This window comes from Rhyacophila brunnea, unplaced genomic scaffold (genome assembly GCF_057557595.1).
Source record: "Rhyacophila brunnea isolate RB1 unplaced genomic scaffold, BYU_Rbru_1.0 scaffold_18, whole genome shotgun sequence".
Taxonomy (NCBI): Eukaryota; Metazoa; Arthropoda; class Insecta; order Trichoptera; family Rhyacophilidae; genus Rhyacophila; species Rhyacophila brunnea.
Window position 1 is genome coordinate 829,289 of NW_028232837.1, and position 20,716 is coordinate 850,004.

At 32.5% G+C, this 20,716-nt stretch overlaps 1 protein-coding gene and 1 long non-coding RNA gene across 2 annotated transcripts in view; one reads left to right on the forward strand and one right to left on the reverse strand.

Moving 5' to 3' along the window:
- LOC147073085 (uncharacterized) overlaps nt 1–20,716 on the forward strand; it is a 692,917-nt gene that overhangs the window by 26,029 nt on the left and 646,172 nt on the right. The window lies entirely within an intron of this gene.
- The window catches only part of LOC147073088 (progestin and adipoQ receptor family member 4), a 300,264-nt gene continuing 287,841 nt past the window's right edge, over nt 8,294–20,716 (reverse strand). Inside the window, exons 4-6 of the mRNA XM_085945223.1 lie at nt 15,658–15,795; nt 11,343–11,483; nt 8,294–10,555 (exon numbers count right to left, since the gene is read on the reverse strand). Of these exons, the coding sequence (XP_085801349.1) occupies nt 10,448–10,555; nt 11,343–11,483; nt 15,658–15,795 (387 nt within the window). The 3' untranslated portion in view covers nt 8,294–10,447. The remainder of the gene's footprint in view (nt 10,556–11,342; nt 11,484–15,657; nt 15,796–20,716) is intronic.

Sequence of the window (20,716 nt, forward strand, 5' to 3'; positions counted from 1 at the left end):
GTTAAACCCTTTTGTCTAGTCATTTTTTTGTAATCCGCTGTGTGATCAGTATATAAAGTATTCATCCTCCATTTTCAATTTATTCATAAAAGCATAATTAGGTATAATATCATGGAATAGTTTCTTTAAAAATAAATTAACATTAAAAACCTTAATAGTTACAATAGTCCTACAAAATATAATTAATGAAAATGTTGAACAGTGGTAATTTTCACAAACTGTTTTATTTCGCTAGTTTACAAAGATTAAATCCCCAAATTATTCTTTGGTTGCTTTTCATAAAAGTATGACCAATCTATGGATGTGATATCAATTAAAGAGAAAAAAGTACGATTTTTATTGAAGTGCCATTGAAATTTGATATTTACATTATAAAAGTTATCTTTCTTTTCACGTCAAAAGTCTTAACCACCCTTTCAGGTACGTACTTTTTAGTTATCATAATTACACCCATGGACGTCTATTTTTTTCTGTGAATTGGAAGACATTCAAATCATTGTCAAGAGTGTTCAAAAACATGGGTTCAATAATTCAATAATTTTATAAAGAAATTTATCGAATATAAGTAGTTGTAAAAATTGACCAGGTAAAGTTATTAAGTTTCAATGTTATGCTATAATTACAAATAATATTTTTTCACCTTTGATGGAAAAACAACCCAAGTCAAAAAATCTCAATGCAATGTTAAAAGTACCCAAGTATCTATTATATCGTGCGTGTGTGTGTGTGTGTGTGTGTGTGTGTGTAGTCAATAGGTCTAATGTACATTTTTAACAAAAATAAGTTGTATTGTTTAGAATTTTATTTTCAGCATCTTGAAGGTCCAATCACCAAGATTATTCTGCGACGAAGTTACAACCTTTTTCTTGTTAGAATATTAATAAAAAATAATATATTAACCTTACGACCTTTTGTCAAAATATACTTGATATAAGAAAACCGAAGCAGGTATCGATATAGAATAGATTAATATATAGGTACTATTCTTCAGCAGATAATAGATTTTCTTCAAGAAATTTTAATTGGCATTGACTTTTTATTCAGGGTTGTCACATCCATCAGTTGGTCATATTTTACACAAAAAATACAATAAGAAAGTGAATATCTTGTTGTTACATTATGGTAATTTTAACTATAATCTACTGAGAAGAATAGAACTAATAGTTTTTTTAGTTTCTAAATTTAACAATAGTATTATTGTGAACATATCAAAGACGATAATTTACAAATAATTATTGCTCTGATAATATTTTTTTGGTCACTAAAAGTAAATATGGAAATTTTTAACATTATGTATGGGTCCACGTGTGTAAATTGTTGTAAGCGCAAGGGCCGTAAGGCAACAGAAGTCTTACTTGGTAACAATATTTAATAATATCCACATCCACATAGATATTATAATATATCAAATCTTCAGCGTGTAAACATTGGTTATTATCAAATTTTCAGAATCGATCACGAAAAATGATAAAACATCCAACAGTTGTTTCAAGATATGACATTATTAAGTAAATATTCAATTTCATTAATGTAAACTTTGCACTTTAAATATCATATTATTAAAAAAACACTTATTTTTAGTTCTGTAAATGACGGCTCACTGTAACTAGTCTGTAATGTCATCAAACTGTGATATGGCTGGACCGTTTTAATACTAAGCGACTTCGCACATATAAACCAAAACTCATCAATTTCAGCTAAACAGTAATGACAACTACAAAACACATGTTATTTAATGCATTGGTGCACATAGGTGCACATTTACGATGTTACAGTCGCTGTCGATGGACTTTTGACTTTTTGGTTTTGGGAATTTGATATTTCCGTTATCAATATCTATCTAAACGTTAAAATATACGATACTGTAGGTACAAATCTCCCTTTGGCAAATTTTCTCCAAAATTATGCATACGATGCATCGGTTGTGAAGTACAATAAAGTTTAAAAAAAACTTGTGGTACCTACCAAATAAAATGACTGCGGCACGGTAGAGGTTTGTTGCAGCTGCTAAAATTGCTCCATGTACTTAGGTATAGATACATTAGATTAACATTAGATAAAATACCAAGTAATTTCCAAACTGTACCTAATGACATTTTTACTTATGAAGACGTTTCAGATGTTTGACAGATTGACAGGCACGCTTATTATGGAATTTCGCGAGCTGTGTGTGAAGTCAGTTTTGGGTTAACATTGATTTTGTATGTGCGTAAAGTTTGTAAGTCAAAATCATATTGATTGAAATTTACAAATTATAATACCTACAAAATTCTGTTTGAGGCTTAAAGTTAAAAACTGTAATGTTTTTGTATTAAAATTCAGTATACCTACTAAATGAATTATCAACTCAGACGTCTAATAACTATCAAAAGAGCCTTATGGACATTATTATGGACAATCATAAAAACCTTTTTGTTTTTACGATGTTCAATAGTTATGGATTACATTTTTTTGTAAAGTAGAGTACCTGTTGACATATTATTAGGTAGGTAAATTTATTTGTGTCATTTTTAAACTTGTGTATTTGTAGATATCACCTTTTGACATTTTAAAACTGTTGACATTTTAATTGAATTCAGCCGAGTCACGTAAGCCATCTATTTATAAATCACTTTATAAAACTTAGTTGGTTCAAGCATTAAATAATACTTAGTGATTTCTTTTTAATCTTAACCACATTTTTTAATAGAATGCAATGCAGTTGTCTTATATTACGGCGTGGACCACATAGCACAATTTACAGAAGTCGGTAGCGGCCATTTAATCTTAGAATATGCAAGAAACACTCTTAACAAAATATTACAGTTATAATCCAACATTCTATGTAGGTAATTTTATTTGACACTTCATAATAAATGGTATATGGTAATGTATATTTTCTCATTTTATAAATCCAACGTTATATATAGCTTTAAGTTAATATGGCTGCAGTATTTTTAAATACGCTTAGTAGATTGGTGCGAGGAATAGTTCTTAACCTTTCGCTAAAATCATTGGATCCATGGCCTGGATACGTACACACCCATTGAACAACCAACATGTGAATTTCAAAAAGTGGAATACCTACCCACGGATTTAGAGGTCACTGTTCTATCATGTCCACCTTCCTTGGGCGTTAGTCAATACATACATTTATGTGATTGAGTTCCCCCTCTACATTGTTTTATTGTGTAGGCAATTATTTTATTTGACATAGGACCTTTTGTATAATAGGTACATAGTGGAGGTTTGTATTGACAGATTTTGTTTTTTACGAGAAATGGATGTCAGCCACTTGCTCAACCTATTAGGTCCTTACCCTGACACACACAAATTGAAAAACAATATGTGTACTTGCCAGACCCAGGATTCGAACCTGGGACCCACGGCTTTATAGTCCAACGCTTATGCCGCGCGGCCACATAGGTACATACGCCATTTTATTTGTTAATATTGTGTGGTAACAAAACATTGTATGTCAATAAAATGTTTCTTGCAAAATCCATCATTCTAGATAAATGAAAAACATAAGATTTTTTTGCCCTATGACCGCCACGACGTTGATTACCTATTTACATTTTTACATTAAAGACAGACATCAAAATCTATTGTAGGTATATTATATAACTTTATTTTATACATAATAATAATAATTACAAAGATTATACTCAATTTAGGCAATAAATTACCTAACAAATAAATAAATAAATAAAAATCAACGAAATAATAATATTGATGGTGATAACAACACTTAATTATTAATTTGTTAAGTCACCTAACAATAGATCAAGTCACTTAAATAATCACAGCAGCCTGAAGTAGTGGGGAATAATATTATAAATAATAACATTTTAATTATTTATTATATAAGTCATAATAAATAATTAGTTTTTAATTAGAAGAAAAATATATCCCCACCGGGATGTTAGGCCAATCGGCGTAAAAATAAATCAAAAATCTTGAGCCCCAAGTTTATTAATTTTAATTAACTATTTATTAAAGCTAGTTATATTTTGATCTTTGATTGTAGGATGTTATAAGTTTGTTCATTTAAGTGTGATAAATTAAATAATAACATCGTAGAATGCAAATCAGAATAGTTAGATAAGAAAAATGCATTTACCAGTTAAACGAAATCACCCGCAATCGTTATTTAAATATACACCTAAAGACACGGTTGGCTTAATGATATGTCTTCTCTATTTCCTTGTGTGATACAGGACCATGGACTCTAACTCAAGAAATGAGTACATATCGACTTTTAAATTACAAAAGGACTTAACCCACAGAAATAAAATTTTACAGGAGGCACAAAAATGTTTTTATTATGTTGATATATAAAATATACATCATTTTGAACTGCATGATGATTAAAAATTTGGTGTTTTATTTTCCCGATCTGAATTAATTATTTAAATAATTAAAGAAAAACCAATAAAAATGATGGTTAAGTCCTTTTCCCCCATTTAAATGTAAGCTACATTTTAATAATAACTCGGTATTTGAAGATTACATCATATGAACCAAATTTGAACACAACATGAATTTAGTCATGTACAATCCAATAAAACATATTTTGAAAAAACTGAGGGTTAAATCCTTTCAATTCTCTACTGTCGATACCTAATCAATTAAATGCTTTCGAGATATACGGTTACTTTACCGGAGAATCTGTACTCTAGCTGTCACGGAGACTCCAATGAATGAGTTCAAAAGTGGAATCTCAGGCCACACCATGTGCAATTTAATAACAAACAACACATTCCGTGCTAAGAACACGCTTGGCGTGTGGCCATTAGATACATATTATACTCTTACTGCTGACCAGTTAATTACCACATTTAATTATCATGCTAATTGCTGTACGCCAGCCGTGTCTTTAGCACTGACCGAGTTGTGGTAATTAACTAGTCAGTAGTGAATGAGTTAATATGCACTGCTTCTGATAATCATACAAGGGAAAATAGAGAGAACATGTGGTGATCAGGATGAAGCCGCATTTCTTGGCTCAAGAATATAAGAAATGCGTTAGTCACTTTTCATAGCAAAATAGGTAAGTATTTAAAAAAAACTGCTACCAGAGACTTTGTTTAGAAAATGACACATAAAGAAGTTTTTATAATTCATTCCGTACCCGAAAACCAATGTATCTTAAGTTTAAAAAGAGCAATTGGAAAACGGAAATAACGAGTTTTCAGACGCTAAAATGTTAATGGACTTATAGCGTTATGGTTTTAGAAATTTCATAGTTCTGTTATGAATATAAGTACTTAAAAGGTGAATAACTGGTTATGAAAGTTATTATTTTATGTAGTTACTTATAAAATCAGTACTTAAGTTATTTTGATAAAACCGTAAGTACTTAAGACACATTGACTCTGAGGTACAGAATTAATGCACTATAGGTACCTAAGTATACTTTTTTGGTTTTTGTAGTGATTGTAGTAATATATTTTTATGGTTAGATGTAGACAAGTTATAATATTTCTATGTATTATTGACTATCAATATTGATATTATTAAAGTCCGATTCAATGCTAAAACCCAACCTGAAATATTAAATATTCAAGTGAATTTACATTAATAATAAATGTATTCACAGAGCTTTTTGGGGCGCAAATAAATTAAATCTATTTTTGTCACAAAAACGCCGCGTTTATTTACTTGCTCAAAAGTAAAAAAAAACATTTTTAGTTTATTTTTGTGGTTTTTTATTTACCAAGAACAACCTGGGGCTCGATTAAACTTTTTAAAGCGATTATTCAAATTGCGACGAATTGAATTACTTTCTTTTTAACAAGATTATGTACAATAATATTATTAAATACTTAATTATAATTCGACTCGTGGATTAAAGGTATTGAAACGTCGACTTGGAGATCGCGCTCAGCCATGTTCCACTAGGGCTTGACTGGTTGCAGAGAAACGAGGAAGACTATAAGATGGATTAAGAGGAAATAGGTTTCTTCCGGGACTTCTTAGGAGTCGCACAAAATGGCGAATTAGATTGATTATGAGACGAAAATTACGTAAAAGATCTTAAGACAATCACTGCTGACCTTTTAATTACCACATTTAAATAACACGTTAATTATATCTAATGGCCCATTACTCCGCGCCAGTCGCGGTGTTAGCACTAAATGAGTTAATATAACTCGTCTGTGATATAATAGGACACAGAACAGAAAGAGCGCCGCAAAGTAACTGAATTGTTTAGTTATAATTATTAGCATGATTTAAGTCTCTTTGATCATCGCGTACATGCTATTTATTACCATGTAAGGCAATAATTCTCCATCTCCGCGAGAATATGCAAAAGCTTGCAAAAACCAAGCAAGTTGCAACCATTGATAAAAACAATAAGTTTTACAAGTAACTTACTAATAAAACCAACAAAGTATTTTATAAGTAAGTCACGCTTGGTTTAATGTACGTCTGATGATTAGCTAATCAAAGAATTGTATACTTATACAAATGAGTTGCCTAGAGTCATAACTCACATATTCCAAAAATCGAGTTTTGAGATAATCTGAAAAAAAAACCACCAGAGCACTGTTTTTTGTAATTAGAAAGTATTCTACCTCACTTGAATATTAATGAGTGAGTGAGTCGATTTTTTTTAAATATATATAATAGGTACTCTAAGGCTACAGACATATGTATAATATGAGGAATAGAGCTCCCTTTTTGGTTATGTTATTATTCATTAAAAAATGTGAGTTATGATACCAACAGTCAACAATTTTGTAAACGATTTGGTTTAAAGTGACTTTTGATAGCCAACTATGTTTCTTTAGATGAATGCATTTAGAATCACTTGGTATATTGAACTCAAAAATTACAAAATCGCAAAATGTGAGTTACTTATATGAAATAATGTATATACGTCTGTTATCTATGGTTATGGCGACTCAAATAGCATTACACTAACACAAAATCATATACCTACAATATTTTTGTTGGTAAGTAGTTAGCCAGCTGGTGTAAAGTGAAAATGTTTATCATGTTGTAAAGAAATATTCCACAATAATTCTAATCATAGAAGGTATCATTGAAATGTAAGCAATAGTGTGCTTCGCATCATAATTATTCTATTTCGCCATTTATTCTGCTAGACCTAATTATAAAAGTGCGTGTTCTAATAATTTATACTTAAAATAATTATTAACTGTCTCATGTGGAAACATACACGCCGGGATAAAGCGTATGCGTTCAACGCATACGTACAACGCAGTAGTAATACATAATATCGTGCGTACTGCGTATACGTTGCACCCATAACAGATACAGCCGCATTAAACGCACATGCGATTAATTACATATTTGGATATATATGTAATGGTTGATAAAATCGACAGAATTAAAGGTTATTTAATAACAATACACCAACCATTCAATATTTCATAAAACAATATTGTTTTTGCCTTTTAAATGAGACCAAATATGAACCATTCACTTACGTGTGAAATATGATTGTTTCTGTTTTGTCACGGCAGAATAAAAACACGCGATAAATAAAATTACAGCCGATTTCTATTTTATCCCACATGAGACATAATAATAATATTTTCAAATTCATTTGAACAAGGTCGTAAAGTAGTTACATCTAGCTATTCTGTACTATTGATAGTACCTATTACAAAATATCTGTTCTTTTGCAACTAGCGATTGTATTTACGTGTATTCAGTTTTAAAACATGTGCGCTTCGAAGCAATTTAATTAATTTTAATAATTCGAGTTAATTTAAAACCATGGGCAAAACATTATAATATTATGTAGTTGATTTTAAAAGTCTCGAATATTATAATGTACGCGCACTAATTTAATTAGCATATTTGAAAACTCATGACCGTATTGTATGAAATATAACAAAATTAATTTTACTGTCAAAAAGTTGTATGTCACATTTTAAAAAAAAATACTGTTGGAAAAATTTATTTTGAAAATTTACTACTTTATAATTTTTTGACGAATGCATTATCAGTATAATATTATAAATAGTACTTAGGTATAGTTATATGACATAGATAACCGTTAAATTGTAAAAAATGTGACATACAACCTTTTGATATTATTAGAACCACAAATGTACACAACACTGATTTTTTTTTGTTTAAATCAGTATAATAATAGATATATTTACTATCTTTAAATTAGTATGTTATTATTACAGTATGTAAATTTTGGAATTAAATTAACTCGAGTTATCATAAGATGTACATACAACTATATAATAATTATGTACAATAATATTATTATTTGCTTCGTATGATATGCAAATATTAAAACATCAATTTGTATTTTTTTTTGTTTGAAATAATTGATTCTTAAACGATTTGTAGCAAAAGCAGACGATTTAAGGTTTAAGGAACACGGTTAGGTGCATACATAAATAAAATACGAATAAGAATAAGTCCGCGCGGAAAATCAAAAATGAAGAATACCAGATTTTTGAGCCTGAATAAGTGTAACTCTAAAAGATCAGTGTGGTTTTCGTTTAACGAATAAGCGATAAAAACAATTTACGCATTTGTAAAAACCATGTTACAACCATAAAAGTAGAGACAAAACTCATTAAATGCATATTTATTTTAGATTGAGTGAAATTAAATAATCAGTTCCTACTATTGCGAAGACAAAAAGGAACCGGACGATGTAGACGTCAGCGCTTCTCTAATGGCTAAATTACACGAACGATTTCAACGACTCACTGATTCCGGCCGTCCACTATTACACACAACGATTCAGATATCAATCCACGGATATTCTTTACTCTTTACGCTAGTTGTGGTTGACGAACAATACAATACAATTTTACTGTTAGTGCTTTGTATACCAAAAGTATCTTTTGTTCATCTTGAATCAAGCTTGATGGCTACATTAAAAGTATTTTTTATTAAATTTCAATTGTCACAGGAAACCATGCATTTGAAATTGAGTTTAAACATATTACAACATGTTACATAATTGTTGTATTTCATATATTGTTACGAGATTGTCTGTTCATTTAATGTTTAACGTCCAAGCGACAAATTATGAAGCCAAACGTCGATGATAGATCGATTTGTATGCAGGAATGCGATCATTGGTCATAGCCGTAAAATCGAATACGGATTTTTGTATTTCTCTTTAGACTAAAACACATTTAGTGACATTTTTATAATGCAGATCGTGCCATTTCGTGTAATTTGACCATTATATAAATTACTCTGTCTACGAACGCTTTACTATACTATATTTAATATAGTGAAGACGAATAATAACGTTACATTATGATAATATTTACTATTGCACTTAATGGGTTTTATCATCACTAAAATAAATAGTTTTTTGATAAACGAATCAATGAATATTCTTAATATTAATATGGTTATTGTAGATTTAATTTTAAATTGCCTACTTAAAAATAAAATGACTAAAATTAACTCACTGTAATGTTAATTATACGTACGTTTAACATATTATTTTATGACACACGTCGTGTAAAGAATACCTCAAGAATAATAATAATAACAGTACAGTAACTGAAGACAAACATTATTAATATTACGTTGATCGTTAGCTTCTCGTTTGCAAGAAGGGGTATCTAACAGGCATGGGGTAAAATTATCACTGAAACCCACCCTGACAAAATAAATATATTTGTCATTTCCGTATCCTGTCACATTTCAAATACTGTACAACGTGAAGGATTATAATAATTTCCACACGCGAAACCATGTCGTTTTATGTTTCGCCAGCACATTGTAAATTTGTACTAGTAATTAATAAATATTTATTATTCCCACGTGTATTAAATTTGTTTTTGTATTTCGTTTTAAATAATAATTTAATGTCGGTTGATTTATTGAGATAAATATAGGTAAATCTAATGTTTTCGATACATTAAATTAAGTTATAAACTAACGTATAAATAACGTTGTCATTTTTACACATTTCATGAGCAATATGGTGGCACAAAAATAACCTCAAAAATAACGTATCAACAGGATATTATTATGGAATTTCTTTCTAGAAAACGTCATGTTTAAATGAATAAGTGTAGGTACTATAAAGATTTATAATAAAATTAATTAAACTATGTACATTGTACATAATGAAGCTGGTGGCCATTTTGTGTAACGCGGTGAATGGTAGCAACATTATTTTAGAGAATGTTTAAAATGGCAACGCTATTTAAAACAATATGTATATTCAGAAGCAATTTGTAAGAATAAAGATATATTACAAAATAGCGTATGTAAAAATAAGAAAATGCGAAGAGTCCGCTAGGAAAAAGCTGCAGCAGCTGTCAACAAAATCAAACATCCCGCGCGGGGAAACGCGTGCACAAAATGGCGGACTAAGATCAGCTGATCGGCGCTTGGGCCCGCCGGCGGGGATCCGCTATCGACGGAGCTGCGTCACTTCCGGTTACGGGAGGAGGGGGCGTCACAGCATGAGGAACGGTCACGCGGCCAGCACGTGTCAGAGGTTGGAGATGGAGTCTGGCAGGAGGTTGGCGGCGAGCGATGGCGGCTGGCCGCGCGCGCTGCACTCCACGTCCGCCATCCATTCGATGTCTAGGACCGTGGCCTGTAAAAGACAAGTAGGTATATTGATTTCAAATTCTTATGAGCATCACTGGACACTCGGTCAGTAGGTGGTACCATAAATGCAGCCTGCCGATTAATGAATGGATGAATGTTTTAAGCGAGCACCGCCATCTCTACCGCCGTGTTTCCTGTGTCGCTAGTGTGCTTCCGCTGGACCTACTCGCAAGGACACGCATGGTAACCAATGTTCCCTCTAGGTGAGCGCGTGTGCGCGCGCTTACCTTCCAAAATGTATCCGCAAACATGTTTTCATCCCCCGCACAGTCCTCACATAACGATATTGTAAAATAAAGTTTAATTTGCCAGATTTTAGTTTTGCTCGAATGCACGAAACCATCACATGCACAAACCTGTACCATATAACACATGTACCTTAAAAATATAAGTTTTTATGAAAAATTATATGTGTGTGTTTGTGGGGGGGTGTAAATTTACCGCACCGGGGGATGGGTGACACCACTGCTCAGATGCGTTGATGATCCGCACACACAAAAGAAATAGAAAAGTGTGGTTATCATCGGTGGCTGAAGTAAGTGATTTTGTGGATGCGGGCATTTTCTGAATATCGCCGCTGATTGATTTTGCTTCAATGGAACCATGTACTTGTAGGCTGATCACAAGTATGACAGCCATCGAGTTCTCTGAATTACCAATTTGGTAGGCACTGTCTAATCCAGAAATCCGTATTTGGAACAATTGAAAAGTTAACCAGTATTTTGTGTCGTTAAAAGATTGTTGAATTGTGGAAAAATATTGGAGAAAATTACCTGATGCATGGAGTATACAGCTGTGACGACGAGTACGTGCATGATGTTATGAGAGTTGAGGTACAGATCCACGGCTCCAGGAAACCATCTCTCAGGAATATTCATGGCACCGATCACTCCTCCAACGGCTGATACAGCATCCTACGCAGAGAAGAGTGCACATTCTGAATTATGCTTTTCTCGATCAAGCAATTATATAGAGTAACGTCATGGACGATAAGCTAATAAAACAATTAATAAACTAATAGTTAAATCAACATCTAAATTATAAGTAGATACATGTTTGTTTTGGAAGAGGGTCATTGTGTAGACTGTAGAGCATGGACCCCACATCCTGAAGCGGATCCCCTAACCTGTCGCTAAGGTTATAGGGAGTGTAATATTATTCAGGATTCCATGTAAAATAAAGGGTATTCCGTGTATTTTAGTGATTTTTGGTATTTTTAAATAAATTCATCTGTACTGTCGGCCCTCGGCATCATATTATTATTATTATGAAACACTGATCGTGACCCCTTTTTGTGATAGCCAAGCAACATGCGAACCTTCGCCATATTGAATAAATAGTCATTTTTATTAGTTAGGAAACACACTAGAATCATTTGCGTGATCAATTGAATGGTTGCGCGAAGAAGCGCTTCATGCAGCCTGGTAATGTACTATGGATCCATAAGTTGGACACTGCGCCATTATGGATCAACCACACGGGCGAATTTTGATTGATGCTACGAGATGTAAGCATGAGAAGTGACTAGAAACGTGATGTTCTTTTGCGGAGTCTCGTGGTTGAGGGACGAGGCCGCTGTGTTTGGGGATGATCAGGAGGTGTAGATGGGGAGTCGTAAGGAGGAGAGATGAGAAGTCGAGATTTATTGGTGGTTGTTCCGATGGATGCAGGAGCGAGTTTTACTTGCAGCGTAAACAGTTGGTAGAAGAGTATATTAAAAGAGCGTTATGTTACAATACTTATGATATATATTGTCCCGAGGTCCGAACTCGTTGGACAGGAGCTTACTGATCGGACGGAGATTATGATTGATACTAATAGGTATTGAGACTGAGCCACTCATCAACTATGACATGCTAATTATATACATCAATATTCGGTAAATTGCGAATCATTGTTGATGAAGTTTGCTATTGAGAAATCTGCTGGCCTCTGCATTATTGCACTTCGATGCCACGCGTGTAGAATATGCTGACTGTAGATGCGACTATTGTGCGATAGTTTAAATGATTTGCTAATTTTATTATTACAATCTTGAAATAATGATGAGAATGCCCGAGGTCATTGGCCACTACAGATCTAATGGAAATGGCACGACCTTGTGATAGGGTGAAATCCTCATCCAATTTAGCAAAAAAGTCGCTTTGTATCAAGTCCAACATTCAATCAGATTTTCTAGTAGATATGGAAAACAAACCAATCACCCGTCAGGTATAGTTCGAAGGTTGAACGGGCTAGACCGAATTGAGAAATTCAAATTGAATACCTGGCCGCCTTCTTACTCACCCTCGCCCCATGGACATAAAAGTAAAGGCTAAAGAAAGATAATATCTTTGTCTTTTATAAAACAACCCTTCGAAAACAGGCCGAGCCGGTGACGCATGAAAATGATACAGCCTCTTTGAGATGGGGTACAAAGAAAATCGTGACCGGAAAAATACACATAATTATTTAGAAAAATACGTCGTTTTTTTGTAATATCCTTTATCAAACATACCATACGAAATACAAAATCGGTTATACAGAACCTTTGAACTTCGCTTTGATAAAATATTTTATTCAAATTATGATGCCTTTATAACACCGAAAAGAATTGAGAAGCCATAACAAAAATATGCATAGAAAGAGGATAATATACTATTAAATTCATATTTATATGACGGATAGTATAACCTCAATTTATTATCCTGACTAATTGGCATGAAATCAGGGCTCGAAATGGACCGGAGCGCCGTTCCGGTTCGTAAAATCGGGAAAGTTATCGCTCCGTCTCGTGGAAATAATAATTTGACCGCCTGAGCTAGATGGGCCATATTATAACAAAACATCTAATACACTTATTTTTATAAAATAGGTTCGCAAATAGGTAGCGCTCCGGTTCGTACACTTTTCCATTTCGAGCGCTGGATGAAATTATTCAATATAATGATAAATTTGGACAGTCAAAAGAAATCCATTTTACATTTTTTAATATTTTAATTATTTTCTTCTTTTAATTATTTTTTAATAAACTATTTATTTTATTTAACGAATAATGCCAAGATTTTAGAATGTAACATTCTATATCGACTTTTGAAAGGAAAAAGGGTTTAACCCTCAGTTTTTCAAAATAGCTTTTATTGCAGAATAACGTTGTAAATGACTAACTACACGTTGTGTCCAAATGATGTAAACTGCAAATGCCGATTTATTATCGAAGTTTAGCTAGAAATTTAAAAAAAGGAAGAAGTGACGTGGGAAAAACGACTTAACCATAATTTTTATTGGTTTGTTTTTTAATTAACTCAATAATAATTAATATCAGATAACATAGGGATACAAAAACCAAATAATTAATTATAATGCACTTCAAGGTTATGTCTATTTTGTATTTTCACTTTGACCGAAAACTATAACAAAAACGTGTTTGTGCCTCCTATAAAATTGGATTTGTCTGGTTTGCGTGCTTTTTCCTTTCCAAAGTCGATATATTGAACATACATAATTTGAAAACATATCATGCCATTCATTGTTCACTAGAAAAAAATCTTTTTTTTAGAAAAAAATACGACATCCGGCGGGACTTGAATCTGTAACCGCTGGATTCGCGCCAGTGTGATTTTATAATTAAGTTACAGGCATCCTACTTAATTACGACGATTTTAACTTGTCGTTATTACATGAAATGCGTATCAAATAAATTGCATTACAATATTTGTGTATTAAATCAAGGTCTATTAAATATCTCAATTACTACCGACATCACGGATTACTCCAATATTTAATTTTTATAACGTACTAGTAGATCATATATAAAACAATCGCCAATAAAATGGTAAGGCTTCAAAATTATATAAATAGATTATCTACAACGTTTAAGGAATGTCAAGGCTTATTCTCTGAAAATACCATAAAAGCTCCATTTTGACCTACGTGGCGCATGTGGGCCCTGCAATCATAATATGTCGGATTTGTACAAGTCTTGATTCGGAAGATAATATTATAATGTCAGGCGTTCGGGAGGCATTTCATTTTGAATCACTGATGTCGTCATACGAAAGAGTTCGCGAGGACGTGCAGTTTCAAGATGGAGCGACACAGTCATAGACTAATATGACACAGTGAAGAAAACGGCCGAATTAAGAATAACGGAAGCAAAATATTGACATGGAAGGAGATTGAAACGTAAAAGTGGGGCTACACCGGCAACAAGTCGCGCGACAACTCGTTAAATTTTACGATAATTATCATGCTTATCGTAAAATTTAACGAGTTGTCGCGCGACTTGTTTTCGGTGTGGACCCGGCATAACGTCTGTTATAGATTGATCACCATTCCTAGTAATGATGCAAAGGCTATAAAGAGCCTCGTTTCGGTTTTTAGTGATAAGTATTAAATAATTACAAGATAAAAAGAACTTTTTATATAGGCACCACTTTTTAAATTTTCTGTTGAATCATATAAACTTGACAATTCTATGTATTAATAAATACTTTTTTTATACTTGATAGAAATACTGAATAAATATAAAATACTGAAATGTCATTTTGACATTTCACATTGATTTCCATAGTAACGCACGTATAATATTAATAATTTAGTTGCTAGGACCCCCTTAGCAACCAATAATAGTATTTTACTTTTTTACGAATTTTTTCCGAAATAACTTTCCATACAAAACAGAATTAACTGAAAATGAATTCAATTATGCTTAAAGATGGCTAAAAGTATTAAAAGAATGCATTGTCATCGTGTTCTGATATATTCTAAAAGTTTCGAACGTCTAGTTAGTCGGGAAGTTAGTTAAAAATCTTCAATCGTCCAATCTTGGATAAACAAGGAAAAATTTATACTGGACACAAGAAAAAATCTGTACCGGACAAACAAGAATACGAGCTAATAAAAACGTGGTAAAATTAACGGTGAGCATTAGACTGTTTCTAGAGAAAAAATTTTCTCCAGGAATGATAATGACGTTTTGCGGGGGCAAATAATGCACTATTTAGAAACAGCACATATTAAGGAGCGGCGAACAAGATTTGTATTGGACAAACAAGAAAAAAATTGTACGGGACAAGCTAATAAAAACGTGGTAAAATGGAAACAAACCTGTAAAACGACATGTGTGATGGACTCCGGATGCCCTCCACCAAACCTGGTGCCACGTAATCCCGCCAGCAGGATTCGCATCGTGAAGGGAAGCAGGAAACACAGTCTTCGTTCCCATGGAGACCACGCAGTCATCGCCTGGAAGTAAATAACAATTCTAGTCAATTAAATACATTCGACGTTTATTATTTGATACCTATAACAGTAAGCAATCGAAAACTCAAATGGTTAGATCTAGGGATTGCAATACCGAATGAATATATCAATACCGGTATTTCGGTATTTCTTATTGAATACCGGTATTCGTCCAAACATATTATTGAAAAAAGAAGTACATTATGAATAAATATAACTATTACAAATTATTTAAAACACTATTTTATAGAAACCTAATAAAGAACCTACCTACATTTATTATGTTGACCTTTAGAACTGCTATTTTTTTTACAAATACTATAATTATCGGGTACAAACAAATCTTTGTGAAATTCAACGTTCGTTGGATCTTCTATAACCGTTGTAATAATTACAATAGTTATAGAATAATTGGAAATATTTGCCATGAATATTTTCTTTTACGAAATATGTCAATTCATCGCGACAATTCTATAAGTGTATTTGAGGGATTTTGTTTTAATATTAGTTAACTTTTATTGGTTTCCAGTCAATATATTTGCGTTTCGGCAGGATACAACTTAATTTATTATACAATACAGTAGTAAGTAATGAAAAAATAACATATATCTACGCGTATGCTTTCTTAATACCGAAAACACCGGTATTTTGGATTTTAAAAACGGTATTTCGGTATCAATAAAAAATCGAATACCGGTTTTGAAATACCGGTATTGCAATCCCTAGTTAGATCACATTCTCACGTTCAGAGCTCTCCACAATGTCCATGGTAACTTTGGCAGCCATTTGAATTATTGAAGTGCGCGACGTTATATTGGACATGTTTTTAAAATAAGTCGCCGATAAAGTCACTGGGACAACTGGACGCCAGGACAAGTGGGCGCCGCACTGTCGAATGAAATAACATTCATTAATTAAATAAAAAGACGTTTGTTACGATTTAATACAGAAAGTAGAGTATACGCTTCATAACTTTGCACTCCGGCTCTAGGATGAAAATGATCTAATATATTATAAAAATACTTTCATTACATAAATTATCTATTTGTACAATTATTACTACATATATTAATATAAGTGAATATTATTTGATCTAATTTTATGCGAGGTAATCAGGCAAAGAAGCGTATCAGTGTAGTAAAAAGTGCAAAGTTATAAAACGTAATATTATACTCTAGCTAGACGAGGAAGTTTAATAAGTTTCTTTGTACTACTTGGTAGTTTTAATTCATTTTGCTCTTGACATAATGTTTTTTTATTGCAGATTGAGAATTATTATGCCTGGCGCTTTATGTAAAAATAAATGAATTACTCTCTTCTCGCCGGAACTTAAACATATTATGCACAATTAAATCATTATTTACGTGTGCATATTTAAATTCTCACCAAGTATTAAGTAATATATTTACGTATAAGTATTAAATTTATATTTTAAAAGTACCTATAATTTGGCTTGCCATATTGATGAAACTCTAAACCGGGACAAGAACGGGATATAGGGCAAAGAAACCATTTCAACCACCAAAAATTGTTTTATTATTAAAAGTATGTTCAAAAGAAGAATGCAGAAGGTCTGTGCTGCAGCAGAAATTTAATTTATTTAATTTATTTATAGTACCAGTCGTACTTCTCGCTGGAATGAACTTTTTTCTCACCTTTCCCCGCTATCTCATCACATATACGCTACTACCGTCGGTCATGACTAGGGAATCCAATCCCGAGCCAAAATTCTGATCCCGGGATTTCGGGATTACAATTTGACAATCCCGGGATCCCATTGTTAATATAAAATTTTTATATTTACAAATAACATTGATAAAATCGGTGAAAAATATATGTAGTATAATTTATTCTATTTAAGACATTTATTGTTAATATTGTATACGTTCAATCTTGGAAAGACATAAGTTTAATGGAGTAAATAATATTGTAATATAAATAATATTGTGAATATGATGACAGTAAAGACTTAATGAATGGGTTAGTGAGATTTAAAATAATAAAGCAAATCATGGTGTACTTATGACCTTTCCTCTTCATAAATCTAATAAAACTCTTCGTAAAACGTATGAGATCATGATGGAATTACTTTGTTAATAGTGCGAAGCATTGTTTTTTCCAAACTTTCTCATTTTTATTAATTTATGTGAACAAATAAAATGAATCGGCAACTTACACATGGGTATAAATAAAACATCATTCAGACTCAGTTTATTTCTAATGTAGTAATTTGTTATTAAAAGTATTTTTTCTGTTATATTTTCGTTTTTATTTTATTTTCCATAAACATTGATAAAAAAATTAATGCAGAAAGTATCGGGATTATGTCTATCAATCCCGAGATTCATAGGTATCGAAAATAGTTCGGGATCCCGGGATTGGAATCCCTAGTCATGACAATTTATTATAAACCAGCCGGGACGCCGAAACCAATTTGTGAAACCGGGACGAATGGTAAGCCTACCTATAATCCATGAACGTCTATTTATTTTATATTCGAATTTAATTCGATTGCGTAGCGCCCAGTTGTCCCGGCGCCGAACGTCATAGACCCCCGATAAATGGGACGAATATTTTTTGGCTATTATTTATTATGGCTTGGCTTCGCAGGGTTTAATTGATTTTTAAAAACTAACCAACTCCATCTGTAAATTGTAGTCTTAGTACAGTAAAAACAAATACGTATGACTAACAAAGTTTACTGTGCACTATTTATGGCGGATCTTAACAGCCTACCTCCACCCTTCGCTACTGCTTCAAAATCCATCTTACGACGCATTGGACTTGCATGGCTTCGTGATGTTAATGTACGGTATGTAATAATACAATTCTTCTTTCGACCATGTCCGATCCTAATAGGATCATATGGGCCTCCACAGAATGGAGGTTTGTATTGACAGATTTTGTTTTTACGAGAAATGGATGTCAGCCACTTGATCAACCTATAAGGTCCATACTCTGACTCATACACAAATTGAAAAACAATATGTGTACTTGTCAGGGCCAGGATTCGAACCTGGGACCCACGACGCAATAGGCTAACGCGGCCATCGTGCATTAGCGATGCACATAATAATTTAATTACGATACGGTGATGAGGGAAGAAGAATAGAGGAAATAATTAATACATACATATAAACAGTACAGTCGTTTAGAAGCCAAGATATTCATTTATACCCATTTGTACAATACCTACATAGAGTATGAAAACAAAAATTCAATTTGTAGCAAGTCATAAAGCTCTAACTAACATTTTCCCGCCTGACAGATGCACAAAGCCTTCCATGGATCGTAGAAATAATACGGAAACTTTAATTAAACGCAAATATTCACGGTGTCAGTACTTACTCTATCTACAGTGAGAGAAAGCAGCGCTCGAACTGGAAAAATTCACAATGCGGCGCGCTAAAACTGTTTAAAAGAAATCGGTGTGTGTACTTATGTACGCGCGTTAGAAGTTATACTTCTTTGGCGTAACAAAACAAAAACAAAACTTGTGATAAACTAGATTCTTTGGCTACCTCTTAATTATCTTGTTAAATTACACACTCAAGAAAAAGGACCGCTTATTGGAACGCCGTTGGTTTATTTCTAGACACTTTAACGTATATTACTAAATTATATAATTACTTATCGTTGTTTAAGTTTGTTTTAGTAACAACTTACTGCTATGACGTTTAATAGTTTGTTTACGTAAGGAATTGTAAATGGCCGACAATAATAAATTCGCTGCCTAGGCAACAGAACAATTCTTAACTATAATATTATACTGTAAAATCGTCACGATTGGAGTATCATACTGTGGCGTAATGGTAGTGCGTTCGGCTGATAACCGAACAATCGGTGGTTCGAATCCAATCGAGTGCGTTTATTTTTGTGTGAAAAAATAAATTATGTGTTACATGTCACACGCCAAAAATACACTCTGATCTGATTTTCCAAACGCGCCTGAAGAAGTATAGCTTCAATAATTGTATTTGTTTGTTTCCGGCACTGATCGATGTCGATTGATTTTTTAGAATGACGGTTGTTAGCCACTTTTTGATGTCAACGGGTTCATACTGAGAAATTATGCATACACAAGACCACACTATTAGAATATATATGTTTAACGGCCCACATGCGCCACGTATGTCAAAATGAGGCTTTTATAATATTTTCAGAGCATAAGTCTGGACATTTCTTAAAAGTTGTAGATAATTTATTTATATAATTTTGAAGCCTTATTATCCATTATATTTATTTTAAACATTTGATGACTGCATAAAATAGTGTTTTTTCAAACTTCTCGATCTAATGTTTTAGAATATAGTCATATTTCAGTACATCCATGTGCAGTAGGGTTAAGATTTTTTAGATTTATTAATTTTTAAACGCATTTATAAAACCATTAGTAAAATTGTTGTTAACATTATATAGTCAAATATTTACGATAAAAAAATATATTTATAATCTCTGTGATCCCAAGTTCGACAAGGATTAGGCATTTTATTATTCAAAAAATGGACACGTTTAACACATTTGAAGATAATTCTAAAGATACTGATTATAAGCTATGTATTTGACCATTAAAATGTGATAAAACATCCTACGAATAATGATTGTCCATTCTTAATCTCAAGAATATAAATAACGTGGTCCGAATACATACATTCGCCATCGTTACCTCGTACCGGTTAACCCACCTGCAATCCGAGGGCTGAGAGATAGTTAATGCTGTAATGCTGTATCAACACAAGAGAACTCTAATGGCTAAACATTTTGTGGCTGCGTACAAATTGGCAATAAAGCTCACAAGACAAACGGCCATTTACTTTAACTGTTGATTATAAAGGATTAATAAAATTACGTGTTTGGATAAATTTGGCGAGATAAATACACTCTAAGTGGGATTGTATTATACATTTGTCGGTCAAGTGATGTT